Source organism: Podarcis tiliguerta (genome assembly GCF_965153285.1).
Source record: "Podarcis tiliguerta genome assembly, chromosome: 1".
Classification (NCBI taxonomy): Eukaryota; Metazoa; Chordata; class Lepidosauria; order Squamata; family Lacertidae; genus Podarcis; species Podarcis tiliguerta.
In genome coordinates this window covers 49,364,856-49,387,612 of record NC_139534.1, presented here as the reverse complement: position 1 = coordinate 49,387,612, position 22,757 = coordinate 49,364,856, and the positions used below count along the sequence as shown (strand labels likewise).

At 43.0% G+C, this 22,757-nt stretch overlaps 1 protein-coding gene across 33 annotated transcripts in view; it reads left to right on the top strand.

Moving 5' to 3' along the window:
• BIN1 (bridging integrator 1) overlaps positions 1 to 22,757 on the top strand; it is a 109,527-nt gene that overhangs the window by 44,389 nt on the left and 42,381 nt on the right. For 17 of the 33 annotated variants that reach the window (XM_083430577.1, XM_083430586.1, XM_083430588.1 and 14 more), the window contains exons 3-6: positions 8,461 to 8,515; positions 9,733 to 9,827; positions 11,432 to 11,527; positions 17,318 to 17,425. In XM_083430577.1, coding sequence (XP_083286703.1) covers positions 8,461 to 8,515; positions 9,733 to 9,827; positions 11,432 to 11,527; positions 17,318 to 17,425 — 354 coding nt within the window. Of the gene's footprint in view, positions 1 to 8,460; positions 8,516 to 9,732; positions 9,828 to 11,431; positions 11,528 to 17,317; positions 17,426 to 19,465; positions 19,559 to 22,757 lie in introns of all 33 variants that reach the window. The other 16 variants (XM_083430580.1, XM_083430567.1, XM_083430579.1 and 13 more) reach the window with 1 other exon arrangement.

Genomic DNA, 22,757 nt, shown 5'->3' with positions numbered 1-22,757 from the left:
CTTCTGTGCTAACAATTGGTGGAAGAAAGGGGCCTTCCTCCATGAACAGCATGGAAATGCAACAGACTGGCTATTGGCCAAGATGCAACAGACTCTTCTGTCCCTTCTTCACCATGAAGCTGTTAGCAATCTCCTTCAGTGGGGTTGCACAAGCACTTCTGACCTGGCTTTGCACAATGGCAGAGAGCACAAATAGCAAAGAAGCAACAGTAAACAGATCCTTGTGGCTTTGTCTGAGGTGGTTTGGCCACTGTGAGGGAAAAGCTGCTGGACTAGATGGACCTTTAGTCAAATCCATTGGTTTTTTTGTTTGTTTTTTTGTTATGCGTGTGCAGCATGCAAATGTAAAATGTAAAAATGCCCTGAAAATGATTTAAAAAACCCCAAAGCTAAACCTAAAACCAGCCTCTTTCAGAACCTATAAGTTCATGTAGAGAGGCAGTTTGAGCAAAGCAATTTGTGTGTGTGCGTGTGCGCGCTGAGGAAGGCTTCAGCAAAGGCCTCCCTTGACTCAAAATAGCAGCCTCCCAAGGCTATCCTGTATTGTCTAACTCATTGAGGATATGATATGATGATGATTTAAACGTTGGGGCTTTATTCAGTGCATTTGCCTGGAATGTTTAATTTGCCTCACAATGTCCTGAAATGGCAGGCAACCGTGGGAGGGGGGTTGACCTTGTTGTTTGCAAGGCTTTTTCAAGTAGATGAAGACTTCAGTACTAAAGTGCCACATGCTGTGTGAATATGCAGCCACTGTGGTTATTATAAACCTTATGAACAAATGTTGACAAAGCAGCAGGGACGTTGCAGTACAGACAAGTACTGTGAATCTGGCAGGTGCCTGCTGTTATATCTCCCAAACTTGTTTCATGCAGAACTTGTAATAGTATTTATTTTAAAAAAATTAAAATCCTGCTTTTCAGTATTTAGGTCTCAAAACAGCATACAATGACAAAAATATATAAAATTTTAAAATCAACATTAAACCCCCAAAATGTAAAGCTTCAGAAATTTAAAAAAATCTGAAGTGTAAATGCATATAATCACAATCAAAGAAGCAATCATGGTACAAAGGCCTCCTTAAATAAGATGGTTTAAACAAAGTTCCAGAAACTCAACAGTGCTTGTCCATCATCACCTGAAAGCATGACTTCTTATTGCCATGAGTCATTCTTCTGGTCCATGGGGGACCATTAACAGTGCTTCCCCAGATGATCTCAACAATCCACTTGGAAAATACATGGTGAGGAGGTCCTTAAGGTGTCCTGGGCCTTAGACTAAGTCAATGGTTTTCAGCCAGTGTGCAATGGTACCCTGAGGTGCCTTGAATGATGGTCAGGGGTGCCAGGGGCAACACTGGCCTCTGTTCCTCTTTCCTTCCCTCCCTTCCTCTGATGCCCTCTCGCATCTCTGCCTCCCAAAGGCTTGCGCAGCTGTTTGTTGCAGCATCCCTGGCTACAAGCTCCTCAGGTGAATGGTGCCTCTGGGACTGGCCAGAGGGTGCTTTCCAGGTCCCTGTGGGGCAGTGTGAGGAGACATCTCTCTTTGGGGTGGGGTGGGGTGAGGAAGCTCAAGAGATTAGGGATGGTATCTGCAGCTGCCCAGAGGACTCCAAAAGAGAGGGGAGATGAGAGGAGGCTGAGGGAACACTCCCCAAGGGGAGGGTGTTTGAAAAGTGGTGAGGGATTGTTGGCTTTGCAGGCAAGGGTGGCATAACTGGACTCTTGAGCCCCACAGGGGTGCCACAGAAAGAATGAAGTTGGTCAAGGGAGCCACAGACCCAAAAAGATTGAAAACCTCTGGACTAAGTTATTCAGGGCTTTGTACACTAGTACTAGAATTTGGCTTGGCGGCAAATAGGAAGCCACTGCAGGTATTTTAACACACATATAGTATGTTGGCAGTAGCTTCTTCTCATCATCAGTCTAGCTGCAGCTTCCAGACTAGACCCAAGGGCCCACTTCCATAAAGAGCATGTTTTAGTAATTCAGTCTTGAGGGTAATAATTTTCATGAGCCCTATGGAGACCTTTTGGCAGGGCTGGTCAGATGGGAAGGAAGAATAGTATGTGAGTTGGGAAACCAATTCTGCCAGTTGCCTGGCAGCTTGCCAGGAGGAAGTTCAGTGACAGTGGATGTCCTGAGTGCCGAGAGAAAGGTTTTTGAACCAGGCTCTGCCCCAATCTCTTGCTAGCAAACTGCTTCCCCCCTAGGTCAGACAGTGAACTCACACTATTGACTTTGTCTTACTAGGATGTGATGCTGATTGTGGTGGCATGAGCAGACCCACAAGCATGCCTCCTTGCCCATTCTCACGGCTCAGGATGGGATTTCTGTGGATGATTGTGCCTGCCCTCATCTTCAGAAGGGTAGCTCAGGGGGCATGTAAAGTCTTGAGACAATGTCTTTGCTTACACCTAACCATGTATCCTAGAGCTTTGCAATAATCTGCTAAGTGTGTACCTTCCAACTTGATATATGTTTAGGTCATGTAGCAAATTCTGGAATAAAACCAAGCGGAGAGTCTGAGTATTACGTCTGCAAGTGGGAGCCAGGACAGTCATGGAGGTGTTAGCTGGGAGAGGAACTGTATTTATTGCCTGGTGTATTTATTGCATGATGGGTAGGAAAATGCAAGAACTCTGAAACATGAGCACTTCCATTTTGATGTGCAGCAAATTAGTAAGAACACCACTAAACTGATGGTGTGGACAAGGTTCTGCATGAATAGGAAAAAAATATCAGCTTCCCTCTGGTGCAAATAGCAGCTTTTCTGTGATTATTTGTATGTTTTAAACATATTTTATATATGTATATAGTTTTAGTTCTATTAACGGTTGCTTGTTTTTTAATTATTATTTATGTTTTTAGTGATTCTTGTTTTTATTTGTAAGCTGCATTGAGTACCATCAGGGGGGGAAAAGCTGGGGTATAAAAAACAACCAACCAAACAACAAGGGCTTTTGTTGATGCTGCTACTGCCCTACATTCCCAACTGTGGTCAGACCACATGTGGCTATCCAATCCTTCTTCTCCCTTTCCCTCTCCTCTACATGTGAAAAGGGGCACAATTCCCACTCCACAAATGGATCTCTGTGGATAATTTTTTGCTTGATTGCCCAGGTCTCTGTATTTTCCTCTGCTAGTATAAGTATAAAATAGCCCAGTATATGTTCATTGTTCATCAAGCCAGTTGCTTACACTTAGGCTGGTATAAGCAGCAGTCTATTTCCACAACTGTGGAATTATAGTTGGGGCAACTAGAGCACCAAAGAAAGCTGATCCGGTGCAGCTAAAGAGCCTTCTGTATTCAAGCTGGTATCCCAGGAAGGATGGAAATGGCTTCTGGGCATCCACTGCAAAATGGACCGATTGTTTGCTGTGTTCCTGTGAAGACAGGCAGCTGTCTTTGATTTGCCCTGGGCTGAGAGTCTCTTTTTGTTACAGTCCATGCAGGCACATGGTCTGCTGCGAAAGTGGAAGAGATATAAACTTAGCTGTCTCTCTCATTGCACAGCGCTGTCATCTTTTTCTTTTTCCTGAATGGGGAGGGAAGGGGGGGATCTTGTTCTAAATACCTTGTATGTCCATTCAGAGAACGACAAGCGTGCTTCCTTTTTACTCTGCGAATGGCACGAGATCTCCCTCCCTCTTTGCTTAGAGGCTGACTTTGCTACGTGACACACAAGCCGAACATGACTTGTTTTTTGGCAGCGGTGCTAACATTCCGGTGGTCTCAGGCCCCTCTGGAGTTTGACGAGCAGCACAACTGGGGATGGTCAGGAGGAGGAGGATTCTTCCTCCTAGGATGATCTGCATTCAGTTACTGTCCTTTGCACTATTTCCATCAGAATAAGCTGCTGTACAAAATCCTGCAGATAGCTGCATGCTTCCTCTTGCCATTAGAACCCCCACCCCCAAAGCAAAAGGTGTATAAATACATTTTATTAAGACCCAGCTGAAATGTCACAGAGTAGTGAGCAAGCTTCTGAGCCTCCCAGAACCTGTCTTCAGAGAAATTATTTTCAGTAAAATGGTAAAAATGGGGGCACGGGAGGAGAAAAGATGTTTCAGAGCAGGATTTTTTAAAAAGACCCACGGTCAGCAGTGTAAACAGAGTAGACAGAATATAGACTTCAGAAGACTAGATCAAGACTAGGTGCAGAGAAGATTTTGGGTTGTGCCAAGGGCTACAGGGAAAAAGAAGCAAGAACTGTTTTTCAGAAAACATAATAAAGGTAAAGGGATCCCTGACCATTAGGTCAAATTGTGACCGACTCTGGGGTTGCAGCACTTATCTCGCTTTATTGGCTGAGGGAGCCGGCATACAGCTTCTAGGTCATGTGGCCAGCATGACTAAGCCGCTTCTGGTGAACCAGAGCAGCACATGGAAACGCTGTTTACCTTCCCGCCAGAGTGGTACCTATTTATCTACTTGCACTTTGAGGTGCTTTTGAACTGCTAGGTTGGCAGGAGCAGGGACCGAGCAACGGGAGCTCACCCCGTCGCGGGGATTCGAACCACCGACCTTCTGATCAGCAAGTCCTAGGCTCTGTGGTTTAACCCACAGCGCCACCCGCGTCCCTTAGAAAACATAATAGCCAGTAGCTATTTGCATCTACCTGTTGCTCTTTTATAAAATTCTTGATTAATCTTCGCCTCTTGTATCAGAATTGATGCAATGAAACATGAATAGTTAAGCCAAAAGAGCAGAAAACAAGCTGCTCCAAGTACAATATATTCCCAAACTGAAGTTGACAATCCATGGGCAATATTGGCTTCTCCTTATGCATTGTGGGGCGATCTAGTTTTCTATGCAACTGTGGCACTGACCCACTTGCAATTGCTTGCTCATATGTGATTGGCTCTTGATAGCTTACGTAGCATTATAGTGGCAAAACATATCTGCTGTGATGGCCAATTAATACTGTTTGTGTACATGTCTAGAGTTCCTCACATCTATTAGGAACATAGATCGGTATTACTGGTTCACAGTGATATCCCTGTATTGAAGGGAGATGGGGACACTGCATCTTGAGGCTGAGAGAGTGGCTTATAAATTCATTGCTCAAAGGCAAGCTTTGAACCAAGGTCCTTCTGCTTCACAGTTCATTTTATTCAGCTATGGCACCAAATTAGCTTTCAGTTCAAAGCTCGCCTTGGGCACAAGCTTAGTAGTCACATGAAAGCTGCTACTACCTCAGTCCCATTAGCATTATGGTAAAAGCATATACCTTAAGGAAAGCTTGCTCTTCAGCCTCCCCAGATGTTGACCTACTGCATTCCTTCAGCTTTTCATGCAAAAGATCCCAGGTTTCATTCTGGGATCCAAGAAAGCTATTTTAAGATATACTCAATGTAAGATACCAGCATCTGATATGAATGGAGCTGAAAGAGATGTGGATTGCCATAACTCAAGTGGTAGAGCATCTGCTTTGAATACAGAAGGTCCCAGGTTTAATCACCAGCATCTCCAGGCATGGCTGGGAGATGAAGCCTTGTCTGAATCTTTGAGAGCCACTTCCAGTCAGTGTAGACCAGGGTTTCCCAAACATGGGTCTCCAGCTGTTTCTGGACTACAGTCCCCATCATCCCTGGCAAGCAAGTTTGGGAAACCCGTGTAAACAATGCTGAGCTAGAGGGACCAATGGTCTGACTTTGAATAAAGTACGGTATTTTTCGCTCTATAAGACACACCAGACCGTAAGATACACCTAGTTTTTGGAGGAGGAAAACAAGAAGAAAAAAATTCTGAATCCCAGAAGCCAGAACAGCAAGAGGGATCACTGCGCAGCGAAAGCAGCGATCCCTTTTGCTGTTCTGGCTTCTGGGATAGCTGCGCAGCCTTCATTCGCTCCATAAGACGCACATACATTCCCCCTTACTTTTTAGGAGGGAAAAAGTGAGTCTTATAGAGCAAAAAATACGGTAGCTTCCTATGTAGCTCATAGGGTGGGTGGTGACCAGGGGCAATAATTTTCATCTGTGACACACTGATGGTAGAATTCCCTTCAACAAACTGGCTTGGTGTCTGCTTTTGCTATCTCTTAGGGACCAGACTTGGAACTATTATCTTCTTCAGAAATACCAGTAGTTTTATTGCATAGCCTACTCTTTCCTTTCAAGAGAGCGTGTGTTTTGCATTTGTTAAGTTTGCATTGACTTTTTAAATTCTCACTGCAGACTTCTCGGGGGTGTATATTATTAAGAGTGGCACATAATGTTTATGTATTATAGTGCTTGCAAATGGATGCTTATCAAGAACGGATCCTGGTTTCGTGCATGGCAGCTGCTGACGTGACAAGCAGTTTTCTCATGCCTCTTTCTCTTACACCTGGAGCTGCTCGAAGGCTCTGCTTGTCCAGGGAGGCAGCCTTGATCTGCTGGCAGGGAACAGGTGGGCTGCATATGCAGACATTCCCTGCTTGTGGGAGTGGTTGGCAGGGAAAGCATCAATGCTAAAAATAATTCCCAGCATGTTCTTTTGACTTACAGAGAGAGTTGTGGTTGAGTACAGAGCACCAGTTAGGGTCTTCTGTGGGAGGGAGGAATGCTAGAAATGATGTTGGGCATGGACTTGTTCTGTTGGTTAGAGAAGTGAGAATATGGTTTCAGCCTACTTTGGTCAAAGCAATAGCTCATCTGCTCTCCATAGGTCAACCTTTCCCAACTTGGTATCTCCAGAGTTTTGGACGACAACTCCCATCTTTCCTAACCAGTGGCCATGCTGGATGGGGCTGATGTGAGCCATAGTCCAGAATGTTTGGAAGGTACCAGGTTGGGGAAGGCAGTTTCTTTCTCCACCCCCCCCCTTCTAATTTTCTAATTTTGTGGTACTCATTTAGCCACAGAGACATTTGGGTGTGCAGGAATAATGAGCCTCTCTTGTGATTGAAGGGTGAAAAAGGGTTCCTTAAAGCAGCAAAGTTGCTAGCTGAAAATGTTTGTGTCAACTGTCTAAATAGCAAATCTGTTCTCGGGAATCAACTGTGAGCTGCTGGGATTGATTAAACAACCTTATCCATCCTGCTCCTTTCCTTTTACTGTAAACACTGGGTTGGAGCACTAGCCAAGTTGTGATGTTTCCTCTATATGTCAGTCTGTGATGGGTGAATACTGAATGATGCTGCCGTTATTCATTCCCTGTGAGGACTTTGAGGATGTGTTGGGATTTGCTATGAAATGACAGCTAGCAATCTGAACAGGTGAACGATGTAACTGTGCAAGAGACAGGCAGTTGTGCCATTAAATGGGGCAGGATATGGGGGCAGCCATCCAGGCAGGGCCCCATTCCGCAGAATGAGCAGGAGGGACCCTCAGTACATGACTTTCTCACTTATTTCAAAATAAGTGAAATAACATACAATGCCATCCAAACAACCGGTAAGTCTGGAGTCTAAATTTAGTTTAAGATTACTTAACTGCACTACTTGAAAGAGGAGAATAATAGTAGGAAACGCCTCCTCAAAGCTTAGTAGCACCTGAGGCAGATGTTCTGTGAGTTTGCTCTCTTTAAAGCCCCCTTTACTGAGATGAAAGAAAAATTGAAATGCAATATTATGTATGAGTCAACTGTCAGACCATGGCACCCCCCACCCTTTCCTTACATCCTCCTTTTGGAAGATCTGCAGCTGCTTTTGTGGTAGCAGAAAATCCTGCTCAACCATTTGTTAAATATAGCTGTGAAAGGGCAACCAGCACATGGTTATCCTCTATCCTTTGTGTTCTTTGGAAATAAGTTATGAAGACAGAACCATTGGGAGAGGAGAGGTTCTGCTATATCTGAAAGGTGTTGGAAATGCTGGTCAAGTCTGAGAATCAAAGCTGGAAAAGGATCCCTCCCAAGAAGGAGTTGCACTTCAGCATCAAACTGGGGGCCCTACTTTGGCTGCCAAGCACTTGGTGGTGCTTGTAGTTGATGAAATTAAGGTTGTCGTTCTTGTTTGCCTTTCTCTGAAGTAGACTGTTGAAATAAGGGAACACTCTCTGATTAATAAAATGACATCATAAAAAGTCCTTAACCTGGCACATAAGTGAAGGCTTTGTTTGGGGATAGTGTTCCATAAATGGAGCACCACCACTAAGAAGGCCCTCTCTCTGTTTGCCACTCCCATGGTGAAAGCATAGTGAAAGGTTGATCCTAGATATTAGGCAGGTTCACAGGGGAGAAGGCTGTTCTTCTAAGCATCCTGATCTTTGCAGCAGGGTTGGTGAATCTGTGGGCCTTCACTTGTTGTACTACAAATCCCACAACCCCTGACTGTTGACCATGCTGCTTGGGGCTGACGAGAGTTGGAGTCCAATAACATCTGGAGGACCACAGGTTCCCCACCCTGTCTTAAGAGCTTGAAAGATCAACACCAGCACTTTTGATTAATTGTGCCTGGAAACAAACTGTTGCCTTTTATTTTATTTTGCTGTTGTGTAGCCTACTTACTGGTTCCATTTACTGTATTTTCAGACAGAGGGAAGTAAGCTGCAGAAGGATCTCCGGACATACCTGGCTTCAGTAAAAGGTAACACCTGGAAAAATTGCTGTGATGTCATTCTCCCCACAGAAGACAATTCTAGAAATGCTCTCAGGGCTTGTGTGTGTTTTATTCTTGGTGTCAAGAGTGGCCGGCATGGTGGGGCGATGCCACAGAGCTGCCCTCCCACAACAGCAGAGTCACTGCTACTTACCTGGACGGTTCTGGGATGGGGGAAGGTGGAAGTGAGGTCAGGGCTGTATGGGTGCACCAGAAGGAGCACTGGATTAGGCTATGCCACTGTGCCCACATAGTCCCAACCACACCACGGCATTGACCCCTCCCTACCCTGCTCAGGTAAGCAGCAGTGTTCTGCCCCACCACACTGGGCACTCCAGTATACCAGCCAAGAGGCATTGTCTGCATTAACTAGAGAAAACTACACATACAGAACTAAGCAGTTACAGGAACTTTCAGTGGAGGACAGCAAATATCTGTCAGGGGCAGCTGCTACTTTGTTCTAATGTAGCATGGAAAAGTTCTCATCCCCTGGGTGCATGCCACAAAAACACAATGTTCAGACAAGACTCCAGTGGTGTTTATAAATGCTGGGATCACTTGCTATCAAGGGATTTGCCCTCTGTGGCATTTCATGTGATCAGTAACCGGTAAGTGGCATCTTCTATAAGATGCACTTATTCCTTTGATACAGGATGGAGTTTGGACAAACAATCAAAATGGGAAGCTTATCTTCTCAGTTGGTCCCTCTCTCCCCTTTCTCTTTCTAATATTTTTGTTTATATATAGGCTCTCTCAATATGCTTTCTATGATTATAGAGACGGGAGAAGGGAGAGAAAGAGAAATCCAGTCCATTGTAAAAATTGACCAAGTAAATACTTAAATGTAAATGCAAACCCTATCCCCCCTATCTATTTATGTTCAGATCTAAAAATTGGTCACTTCCAAAAGTATTGGTTTACACATTTTTGAAACAAAAATTTATACTTCTCTCTTGGATGCCTGCACTAGAGGAATATATGTTATATATATAATAGCTCTTGGTTTGTGTGTGTGTTGCCTCTGTGTTATACGCCCTGCTTTGCTTGCCTTGGAAACAATTCTCTTAAAGAATTGCCATGGGTTTGGGATAAGGCCTTGGTCAATAAGGAAGATTCATTTCCCCTGTTCACTTTTTGGGTTGGGTACTTGATGGGACGCTACTGTGTCATTCAAAATTTGGAGTCTCTTTTTTTCTATCTCCAAGCAATGCACGAAGCCTCCAAGAAACTGACAGAGTGTTTGCAAGAAGTGTATGAGCCAGATTGGCCGGGACGAGATGATACTAACAAAATATCAGAGGTGAGGTTCTGTTCCATTAGCATCACTTATGTATTATGATCTGCATCCCCTCATTCATTCATAGGGACTATAGCTGTTGAACTGTTTTTGGGGTTATTGCACAGTGACCTGGTTTTGGACAACATCACTGCATCAATCAATGCATGTGTCCCAGCCAATGCAGCAAAATGTGATACCTGTGGATAGCTCAGTCGGTAGACTAAGGGACAATCTCAGGGCTGTGGGTTTGAGCCCCACATTGGGCAAACGATTCCTGCATTGTAAGGGGTCGGACTGGATGACCCTCGTGGTCCCTTCCAACTCTACAATTCTATGATTCTAGGAATAAATCTGCTGAAGCCTCTGGCATGCACACTGCCCCTTACCCCTTCTCCAGTGTGGTCCCAAGGAACTTGTTGGAGGCATCCTGTGTAGAGGAGCGGTCGGTGAGGAGCCACTCCTGCCATTGTGCCTACACAGTATCAACCTCTTCACCACATCTCCCTCCCGATAAGCAGCAGGAACTCTGCTGCTGGGAGGCTAGGTGTGCAGTAGCAGCCCTCGCCACTGACTGCTCCCGATCTTCCTTGTCCATGATTTATCATTAAGACTGAAAATGTTTTAGTAAACTACAGTGGAACCTTGGTTCTTGAATGTAATCTGTTCTGGACGTCCGTTCGACTCCCAAAACCATTCAAAAACCAAGGCGCGGCTTCTGATTGGCTGCAGGATCTTCCTGCACTCAAGCGGAAGCTGCATTGGACATTTGGCTTCTGAAAACCATTTGAAAACTGGAATACTTACTTCTGGGTTTTTGGCATCCAGGAGCCGATTTGTTTGCCATTTGAGAACCAAGGTTCCACTGTATAGTGAAATTGACCACAAATTTTCCCTTTCAGCTATAACCAGAAACTGTTGTTAGGTTTAAGTAGGAAGTGGGTGCTTCCTCCTTGTGGCCTCACCAGAGGAAGTAGGGGGAAAGTGGAGTGGGAGGAACACATGAGCCCATGGCTTAAGCAGGCTTGTTCATATAATGTCATGTCATTGGAACCAGGCCAATGTATTCTATGCCACACTACACCAGCCATGTGATCTTAAATATTCTGCATTGTAACAACAAAAGCATAATGTTTCACCTTAAGCTATAGTGATGCCGCTGTTGGTGTGCATTGCCTCCCTTCTCCACTGACTGCTTCTGGCCCCCACCTGCAGCAAGGCAGACAGAAATTCTGCAGACCCAGCTTTCCTTTGCTGCATGGGAGATGTAGTCACAATGAATTCTTTGCCTGTTGAATTTCAGGAGGTCTGTGTAGCATTTGAAGTTACAGGAACTTTGTAAAAGCGAAGAAAAAGAAGAGGTTAGGCATAGTTTCCAGTGGTTTTTTTTTTAACATGCACATCTCTTTAGAAAGTAGATATCAACATAACAAAAATATCTGAGACATGTATGAGACATGTATCTTACAGGTACTCCTATCAGTGTTTTGAGAAACAATGGCAGCTCGTTTCTAAGTCTGGGTTTGTCCTCCAGACAAATGTGTGAAATGATCCACAAAAAAGCATAGTGTTGCCATGTTTTGCACTGTTGCGGCTGATAGATGACATGTTTCCTTATATTCTTCTAGAACAGTGACCTGCTGTGGACAGACTTTCATCAGAAGCTGGTGGATCAGGCACTGCTAACTATGGACACCTACCTCGGCCAGTTCCCAGACATAAAAGTATGCAGTTTCCTTTACTTTCTGTTGTGTTCCTTTTTTAAAAAATGGAGTTTGTGTGAACTGTGCATCAAGGAAGAGTTTTGTAAGGAACTCTTATCTTGTCTACTTTGGGCAATGGTGGAAATAACGACTAGCAGATTTTATCTATTTTTTGAGTCGTTCAGAGTGATGCAGAGGTTTCACCCTCAAACCTTAGTGATAAAGTAGACCACTGCGCAAGACTTGAGGATGAATCTTTACTTGCCAGGATGGCAACAATTGAAATCGAGTTCAATACAATTTGTTTTTCTCCCTTGAGCCCTAGAGAGGACTTGGGCTTCTTGCTCTAAAAACACAGTCTTTTGTAGCAATGAATAAATCATTAGTTCAGAGCTTGCCTGTCTTCATAAACACATGAAAACAAATACAATACGATTTTAAAACATACAACCAATAATTAACATACTGCTAGCCTTGGTGTGACTAAAAACATAAAAATCACATGAATCTGGGAGCAGTGTTTCTGCTAGATGTTTGAAAGTAAAAGCCCCTCCAGAACAATTGTAGTTTTTCATGAAACTAGTGCTGTGCTGAGATGTGTCCTCCAAATTCTGAAAATATTTCCTTCCCTGAGAAGCAGATTTCCTTTTTTTCCTGCTTCATTCTCAGGGCAGAATTCCCTTAGAATTTTCAGTGTGGGTGGGGTTTTGATCTTACCTTAGTGTTGTTCGGGGGCTGAGGGTGCCTGTGCAGTTTCTTTCCAGTAAACATTTCCCTAGCACTCTGCAGCCTCCCCTGGCTGCCTGTCCTACTTGATCTGATAAAGCCCCCCATGTTGGGAGGAGTGTCCTTGTGATGTCTTCCTCTGGACATGGGCACCTGGGAAGGCTGCAGCGTGCAACCACTGGTGAGATGATTTGTAGAATGAAAGAAAGAGCACTGACAAACACCGATTGACCACCTCAAAAGGGAAGATAAGCACCACAAAAGCCTTGCCCCCCCACCCATGAACATTTCACTAAAGTTTTCTCTGTCCTTTTTTATAAATTTCATTTTTTTTCTTTCCTCATTATTTGACAGAGGATGATTAAAAAAGACACACTGAAGAAATCATCGGCACAGCACCAGAGATAGAATTAGGGAGGAGGGGGCTAAATGAATCTCATTTGCAATAAGAGGTTTGCCAACATTATAGAATGTGTGTTGCATCAGGAAGCACTATTCAGTATGATGAAAAAGATTCCTTGCTCAATTTCCTGGCAGATGTTAACTTCTGTGTTACACCGCCCCTCCCCATGTAACATGCACAAATACTTTCTTTTATATTTCCTCTTTCAGATACATAATTTTCTCCCCCTGTATCCAACTCTGATCCATTTGTCTGATGGCCTTAATCATATATAAGATTAGCATGGGAACAAGATCTGTTCAGGTTTTTTTTGGTCTCATTTAATTTCTAAATAATAATAATAATAATAATAATAATAATACATGTATAATGAAGTGGTACCTTTTCTTTACTTTGCCTAAAGCTTTTTAAAAAATCAAAAGACCTAAAAGCCAACATCGGACTGTGCATATTTTGTGCAAAAATGCACATTCTGCACATCACTTGCTCTGCATCACAAGAGCTGAAGCTGTGCATGTAGAATATATTATGTAAACAAAGACTATGTAAATCTTAATTTAATTTATGCAGTTCTGCAATATATATAGATGTGAATTAAAGAAAGTTCATTTGAAAAATTTAAAATAAATAAATAATGCATCTGTGGATGAATTATTCTCTTTTGTAAATATATGAAGATATATCTATTTTCAGCAGAAGGGTCCGGCTTCTTATTCTTTCTCTCCTTCCTTTAATACCCCCTCTCCCCCGAAAGAAACATCATAACAAGGAATCCATTATTGCTGGCTATGTACTTTTCAGGGATGGCTTGCATCTGGCAAAGTTATTTGGGGGGGGGGGGGTTTAAAGGCATAGATTTGCTAGGGATAATTCCAGTCCTCTCCTGAGAACTTTCCCAAATGCTGGATTCTATCCTGTGACTGCTCCTCTCCCAATTCCTGAGTGGCTTTGAGAAGGTTGAAAAAAGGCGATGTATTTGCCATATGGCAGTACTTGTAACTACGTTCCCACATGGAAAAGGTCAGCTTGGCTTTCTCCCAGTGAAATCAGATACCCCGTTTAACCCCCTTAGCTGAATCCCAAAAGGGAGACAAAAGCAAGCTGCCCTCCCTTCCTCCTTCAATTAATCCATTCTGCAAAAGATACTGTGTTTATGTGTTTTTTCCTCCATTTAGTATCAGGCAGCTACACGGATAACCTGTGGCTGTAGTTTTTCTTTAGTTAGTGCCATACGTAAGTTTCTGCCGACCTGGTTGGCCACTTGCTGGAAACTCTTCAGCAGGAACAGCTTAGAGCTCAGGAGAGCCTCCTTTTCATAACTCTGTCAACAGTCAGTGGCTGTCAGACTATATATATAGAAATTGAGGGGCTCCTCCCTCCTCAGTTTAGAGTTCACACTCTAGTTAATTTGCACCCAGAAGACCCCTTCTGCCTGGGGTATGGGAAAGTGTTTTTATGAATGTATCACCCTTGGGTGGTTGCAGGGTATTAAAACGTCTGTATTTCAATTAAGGAAATGCAGAAGCTACATTAATTCCTTGGTGTTCCAAAGGATCTTGAGATTTCATTGAGCTCCTCTAAATAGTGGGAAGGACTTCCACTTTTATTGTTGTTTACTTAGAAGTAATAAGTTCCACTGAATTTTGCATGGTGTTCCAAAGTTCAGTGCGCATAGGATTGTAGCTTTGCAGCAGCACAGCGTAATTCTGTACACACTCCCTGAGACTAAGCCCAATTGAACACATTGGAACTTAGTTTTGAGAAAACATCATATTGCACTGTTAGGGGCCTCCTCATTTCATGGCATTTCATCTCTCTCCCCCTCCCTCACTCCCTCCCTCTCCACCCTCATCTTATTTATCACATTTGCTCAGGAGGGTGTACACGGGGTCATCCCATTTTTAATCCTTATAGCAACCCTCTGAGATAGGTCAGGTTGAGACTTTGCCCAAGTTCATCTAATATGGGTCCTGAACCCAGGTCTCTATTGTTCATGTACAATAGTTTCTCCACTCCATCCCACTCACTTTTCTTACTCTTAGTTGAGAATGTTTCAGACAGTAGAGGTGAAATAACCAGCTGTTTTACATGCATCTTTTCCATAACCACTGAAATATTAGTAGGCGAATCTTTCTGGTGGCTTTAAAGGCCTTCTTAATTTAAAGTGGCTTCCTTGTTAGGAGCATCTGGAATCTGTTCTGGTGTTTTTAATTCTGCTGAGTTCTTGAAAGATGCCCAGTGGCTGCATTCAGTGCTGTACTGGGAATTTAATTAAACCAGAGATGGATGAAGCATGAATGAACTGCAGCTGGTCTGGCAAGCCCAGGAAAGGGGTGAGAGAGTGCACAATGGGCAGACTGAGAAATAGATGCAACAAAAGCCACATGTTCTTAAAAGAGGACACTGCGTAATTCCTTGAAGTGTTTACATGGTTTGTTGTTAGACTTGGCAAACGTAACACTTTATGCCAGTTGTTCCTGAATTGTCACCTACTATTTGAAGAATTGTAGCAGTTATTTAAGAGGGCGGCCTCTGACTGTGGAATCTGATGTCCAATCTACCTTCATTGGGTTTTGCACATTTATTTTATTTATTTCATTTGTGTATTGCTTCCCATGAAACACCTTGAATTGATGAATAATAGAAATAGATATATATATATAAAAGTTCAAGTCCAGATAGAGTCTGGGATAAGAATCTCCACTTCAAAAGGCTTGTAGAAAACAGAGGGTCTTCAATAGATGCTGAAAAGGCAGTAGAGACAGTGGCTGTCTGATACAATCACTTGATTTGATGTTTTCAGCACCTGTTAAAGAATTACCTCTTCATCATGTCCTTTTGGAGGAAGTTAATCTGGATGAGATTAACTATGAATTGACATCTGCTTGCTCTATTGTACTATGGACGTTATTTTAATGTTGGTTTTAAATTGTTTATTAGAGTTTGGAACCACCTTGTGATCATAAGTGGTTACAGTTGCACCTTGGATCCTGAACGCCCTGGAACTTGGACGTTTTGGCTCCTGAATGCCGCAAACCTGGAAGTGATTGTTCTGGTTTGTGGACGTTCTTTTGAAACCCGAACATCTGACGGGGCTTCTGCGGCTTCTGATTGGCTGCAGTAGCTTCCTGCAGGCAATCAAAAGCCACGATTTGGCTTTTGAACATTTTGGAAGTAGAACGGACTTCTGGAATAGATTCCATTCGATTTCCAAGGTATGACTGTAATAGGAAACTAAAAGTATGAACATGGACCACTTTTGCTGTGGGAAGATGGTTATAGTTTATATAATGTGATGAACTGCTAGTGGGGGTTTAATGTTGTTTTATTGTGCTTAGTGTTTGATGTTTTTGTAATTGATATTTTAAATAGTTAACATTTTCACCAGCCTTTTAGAAGGAAAGGCCAAGGTACGAATGCTTCAAAAAATTAAAACCAATCTGTATGGGCTAGGTTAGGCTGAGTAACCACACCATGGTGGTTACGGGACCCTGGAGTCAACAGTTCCTCCTGGTGCAAACAGCTGATTCCCCCTCTCTATGTGCCAATGTCCTCACTCAGTGTCTGTTGGGTGACAAGCAGCTGCATTTGGTGTGAATTTGTGTTCTGAAGAATGTTCCTTGACTTCCAGACACTTTCAGTGTGGGAAAAACTACTGACCTCTGTTAGTGCTCTTTCAATTGCTAACATGAATTTAGAATCACAACTCAGTATTACTTGCTCAGTATTACTGAATGGCCAGATTTATTTAATTTCATCCTGAAAAATAAACAAAAACCTTTTTTGACATTTGACCATATAAGGGTGGATTTAAAAGAGTTTCTCCTTGGCAGAATGACAAGGAACATTTTTTATGTGGGAAATTGCCATTGGAGATCATCCTCAATTGTGTAATAAAATGGATACTTAAAAGCAATGTTAGCAAGATATTGGCTAATGCTTGCAATTGATCTCAATATTTACAATCAATCTTGTTGAACAACTTACCTCTGTGTGAATGGTATATACACATGCAATGAAAGGTGGGGTCAGGGAGAGGGGAATAGGGGGTTCTTTATCTGTATTTACTATTGTATAATCCAACCAGGTCCGGTACGTTTCCTCAGCCACCGAATTCCCGTAACGCAGCATCCACTTGACATTTACTACTGAAAATGCATGAATAAAGACTAAGAAAATTACACAACATTCTTGCTAAATAGTGGAATTTCCTTGCTTATTGCCTGTTAAGGATGCTGCTATACTAATGCTAATTGGAGTCTTTCCATGCTCAAGATTTATGCAGTTGGTGGCCAAAATCACTCCACTGATACACAAAAGAGAAGTACTATCAGACTCTGTGTAACCCTGAAGTATTCACACACACACACACACACACACACACACACACATTTTTTTTCAGGGAAACCCTCCTGAAATTCCTTCTCTAAAAACTCTCCAGTTCTGTAATAACTTCTGTGTAGGGAAAGGTTGAATGGATGTCTTTTGATTTCTACTGACCACCTTGCCACTTTAGAATGTTTCAGTGTAAACAATTGCAACAACTGCAGAGTGTTGGCATCCTGAGCAGTATGTATGTGAGCTGTAGACGACTGTAAAGATCATTAGTCCACTAATTATCATGGCTCTGGTGTTCAAATGATATTTTTCTCCCTTTCTTTCCCCTCTCCACCTTCTTCCAGTCTCGCATTGCTAAGCGGGGAAGGAAACTTGTAGATTACGACAGTGCCAGGCACCATTATGAATCTCTACAGACTGCAAAGAAAAAAGATGAAGCTAAAATTGCCAAGGTAAAGTGCCCTTGATCAGATATGACATCCTAAATCATCTCTCTCTCTCTCTCTCTCTCTCTCTCTCTCTCTCCTTAACTAAGTAATTTAGGATATTGTTGGTGGTTTTGTTTTTTCCAATATGAAACTACTACTATTTATTTTCCCTTAAAAGAAAGTACAGTATTAATATGTTAATGTCTCTAGCTATGTCCTTTTTCAGAACATTTCATAATAAATAAACTAACTTTCTTTCGTCAGAGAACGTATCCTGTTACAAGTCAAAAAAGCAAATGGTAGAACATACACAATTCCTGAAAAATGTGATTGAAAAGCAGTGCAGAAGCTGATACTTTACTGCACAGATGGTATGTCAACAGGTGCCCATGGCTGTACTGAGATGAAGGAATTATGCAAAGGAAGAAAGGGAAGTCTTCGAAGGATGGAGGCTATTGCAGCCTCAGTAGGGAGAATGACTCCAGGAGCTACCCTTCCTTGGTGGTCTCCTTTTCTACTCAATTGTCAAAGCATCTAGGGCTTCTGGATGAGCCCATGCTCTTCTGATTGGACAAATCATGTCCTGGCACCACGCTGAAGCACCAGCTAGCAGCAGATTGTTCCCAGGCCCTAGATATGCTCTTGGGTGAGAGACTAGGGTACATTGTCCTCCTTGAAATAAGGAGCAGCTCTGTTTTCCCATCAAAGGCCACTTCAACTGTTATTGATGAAGCAAATCGTGGGTGTTATGTGGGGTGATTTATGAGTATGGCATCAACACCTGCTTAGAAACTGGGTTTCAGTATCTTCTTGATTCACCTTCTCTTCATAAATGTTCTTTTTGCTCTGAAAGGGATAGACATATAATTACTGGTGGATAATTCTTCTATTCTCATACTCATGGCCTTCTTGTTTACTTCATATAATCATAGAACTGTAGAGTTGGAAGGGACCCTGAGGATCATCTAGTCCAACCCCCTGCAATGCAGGAATATGCAGTTGTCCCATATGGGGATCAAACCTGCAACCTTGCCAGCTATCAGCTTTTTTTTTTTTAATTTAACAATGCAGAACACAATCTTATGCATATTCACATGTAAGTGCAACTGTATTCAGTGAAATGTAAACTTTTGCATAACTGTATTGCAGTGACTGTAGAGAAGAGAATATTGATCGATGCCATTTTTCCTTCAGGGGAGAAAAGGTGAAACAGATTTGTAGTGTCAAGGGTTAGCACTGTCATGCACCTGCCAAGGTCACCCACCTCAGAGGGGGTCCATTAACAAGAGCTCAGGGACTTATACCTCTGTTCTACCATTTCTGTGCTCAAGTCTTGTGAGTGCACCTTGTGGCATGCATGAGTGATGTGAGCACGTCATGTGGCGTGCACTCATGGCAAGTGTATGTCACTGTGGGATATCGAGGGGCTCCAGCCCCCTCCTTGAAAATTTTGATGGCGGTAAGGCCCCTTGGCCCTCCTGCCTGGTGCCCATGGTGGCAGTGAGGATCTACTCACAGAGAGAGGAGGGGCATCTCTGTACCAACCTGGTGTTTAAAGGCACAAGAATCACTCTAAAGAGCAGACTTCACCAGCTGTGTTTTATAATGTATCGTTAAAAATGCTGCAAATTCTGAATAATCCGCATGGCTGTAATAATGGTGTCTCCTAATCCTGTCTTTTCTTAAAAGTTGCTGGTGTCTCACAGAGGGGGGATCCATCTTCCTCCAAGCTGGGTTTTGTTGCTGTCTAAATGACTAACAGTTTCTTCTCTGTTGCTCTTTGCAGCTGGAGTGCTCGTAAACTCTGCTGGCCTTGGTGTTTTCTGACCCACACCATGGAGCATTAATTACTGCTAGGCTTGGCATGCCACGTAGGATTCACCCTTTGACTTATCTCTTAATGCTTCCTTTCTCTCCTGTTTGCCAGGATTTGTTGTTTCAGCCTGGCCTGATAACCCTCTTACCGTTTGAGATTTATATATATATATATATTTAAAAAACAAAGTTCTCAAAATCTGTCCCGTTTGTTTTCTTGTCTTTGTTTTGAAAAACGCTCTCACACAGCCTGTCTCGTTGCTTGAGAAAGCTGCGCCTCAGTGGTGCCAAGGGAAGCTGCAAGCACATCTCGTAGCTCAGACTAATCTGCTGCGGAACCAGGTGACAGCCGAGCCCACCTTGCTCTCTAACCCTGCATGCCCTCTCCCTGGCTGAACCCCTCTGCTGTGCTCTTCACCCTCAGGCAGCATTCACTCTGCTAAGCATCCTTGTAAGGCACTCCTTTTCTCCAAAGAAGTGACTTAGGTTTCAGTACATTGGAATAAAAATGTAATACAAGGAGACAACACCAAACCAACTTGTATTTTATTCTTAGAGCAATGTTGTTGTTGTTTTTTTATATAAAAAAAGACTATGTGATTTTCCAAACTTGTTTTCTTTGTTGGCTATTCCTGCTGTTAAACAAATTTGCCACCAATAGTATAGTGCAATGCCTTGCACACCAGCCAGATTTATGGGACAACCAGTTAGAGAATAGGTTGAAAGGTGTTGGGTTAGCTCCACCCCTTTCTTGGCCTCAAGACCCAATGCCCTAAGGACCGTTTCCTCCACACATGGATGCCAACTAGTGGTTGTTAATCAGGAATGATGAGTTGGTTGTGAAGCTTCTAGTTGATGATATTTGGTATGGTGCTTCTTGTTTCTGAGACATTACATGGATGGATGGGAGATAAGGTTGATGTTTAGGTGAAATGCATATTTCTGCTGCTTATATAGTTTTCCCTTCTCCTGTCACTTGGGTGCTTTTCCTGTCATAAAAATCTTCACAGCAATACCTCCTCTCCCCATTTGCTCTCCCATGCTCAAAAACGTCCTGAAACATCAACCTTCTTGTTGCTTTGTCCATGCTTCCCATTCCACAGCCATTCTTCTCCTTCCCCATAAACTGGCCATTAATTCATGAGAATCTCTCTGCTTGAGCATCCCAGGGATGATAGCATTGATGCTTCTGCTACCTCTCTTCTTGCCTCCCTTCCGGCTCATTTGGTCTAAGCATGTGACAAGTTGGGGTGAAGAGAGTCCCCTTTCCTGAGTCTCCCTTTCTTAAATTGCCTGCAATATCCTTTGTCAGTTCCTGCTTCCCTTTTATAGATTTTAGAGTTGCAGAGGCACCTCCAAGATTTTCTAATTCACCCCCTGTCATTCTAGGAATTCTACTCCTGCAGCCTCTTGTATGGGTGGCATTTAAAACTTCTAATAAAGGAGAATTCACCACTTTCCAAGGGAATCTGTTTTATTGTCAGATAGGTCATTAATTTTCTACTTTGTCTTTTGTTTTGGCTCCTTTCTACTTTGTATTTTGGCTCCTACCGTCGGGAGCAACAAATTTACTTCATCTATATGACAAGCTTTCAGATATTTGAAGATGGCTATCATACATCTTATTTTATAATTCAGCTTTCTCTGAAGTCCAGAGGTTTTGTAACTGGATCTGGAGCAATATCTAGAGGGCTTGTACATATTTCCACTCCTTCTGCAGTGGATTAGAAACAGGACTGAACTCTGAAGCTTTTTCTAGCTTCTAGTTTTCCAAAATCATCGGGGGGGGGGGGAGCAGTTGCCAGTTAAAATGAAAATCTGGCAATAATCCTTAAGATTCATGGACTGGTTTGGGAAGGAGTTGTGTAATAAACTAATGAAAGTCACTGGACACCAACTTGTCAAAGGAGAGGGAAACTTCAGCCTCCTTATTGGAAACCCTTCTGGCACAAGGCATTCCTGGGAGTGAGGAGGGGAAGATAGATGATGCAACTGGCAGATGAGGAACTGAGCAACAGAGGAAAGAAAACAAATACTGTCTTAAAGGACTGGAGGACAATAGCTCATTAGCTTGGCTGGAAGGAACCACATTTCTTGTATGTTCACAGGGAACTGGTTACTGAGTTAATTGCTACTTACAAATTTGGAGTTTTTTCTTTGCCCCTCCCCAATCTCTCTTACACACACACGCACACACACACACACACACACAGAGAGAGAGAGAGAGAGCTCTCATAGGTTCCCTACTGTGATACCAAGAAGCTTGCAAATCAATGGAATTATGTGGCCCTCCAAGCCCCCGCTTTGTCCATTTCCCCTCTGACTGGTCCCTTGCTGTGATTCGGTTGTGACAAAAGGTTGTTGTGCCCCCCACAACTTGTCCTTAAAAATAGAAGGGGCACACCCACTCTTTGGTAATGCCTGTTTTGATATTCTGTCCACCTTCAGAGGGCTGACCATGGGGCTGACCCCCTGTCTTTAAATGGTTAGCTACCCCTACCACAGAAGCTAGCATTTGGCTACTCAGAACTTTATAGGAGGCTGCTGAAGTGTTTGGGGGCAGCTTCTAGAAATAGCTCTCCATGCATTTGTTGGTTTGGGGATTGGGGATTTTATGTTTTACTAGGTGTGTGAAAAGCTGCAAAATATATCTTTAGGCTTGGCCTAGTCAGAACAGTCTGGCTTCAGTGAACTGTAAAGACCTCAAAACAGAGACTTCCAAATCTTTAATTGAGTTACCAGCTTCTTGGTTTACTAGAGATCTTCCTCTGATGTAAAGTTTAAAACCACGATCAAAAGGATTCCCTTTGCTTCTTTCTGGGCTGAGGTGTGTGTGTGTGTGTGTGTGTGTGTGTGTGTGTGTGTGTGTAAAACTGCCCACTTTGCTGTATCAGGTGATACTTAGCAGGCTGTTGACAGGATTCAAGATCTGATTTAGTCCTACTTCTTCATGTACAAATTGCCTCAGTTTGTGCAACATCTTAAGCCTGTCAGCTACTGACCCATGGGTTGGACTACATTCCACAGTTCTTTCCTGCTTTCTGCTATCATTTTAGTCTTTTAAATCAGAGTATTAAAGCGAATTCTTTGGTGTAGACCGAGGCCCCTTTGCTCCTCAAGCAGTTAAACTTGGAATGTGGACCCTTTAAAGATAAATGTGGGAGATGAGCTTTTTGGGAGCTACGCCAGAACCAAAGTTACTTCTCAAGCAGCATGCTCTCTTCTGGAATGTGTTCAGATTTGAGGGTGATGGGTGGGGTGGCAATGGATAGAGACTGATGCTGACTGCTTAGGACAGCAAATTCCTGCCTTCCTACAACTCACTTGAAATGCTGCTGACTAAGAAGCAACACAGAAGCTTGCTTCATGAAACAGGCCCAGAAACAGCACATCTCAAAGTGGATATGGCAAGCAAACTCCTGAAGCTTGCTGGATAGGATATGCTGCCATTTCATCTTGCTGAGTTGGGGGCTTTCTTAATAGGGGTGGAATCTAATCAAATCACACTGGAGTCTAAAATTTGACTGAATTCTGAAGCCCA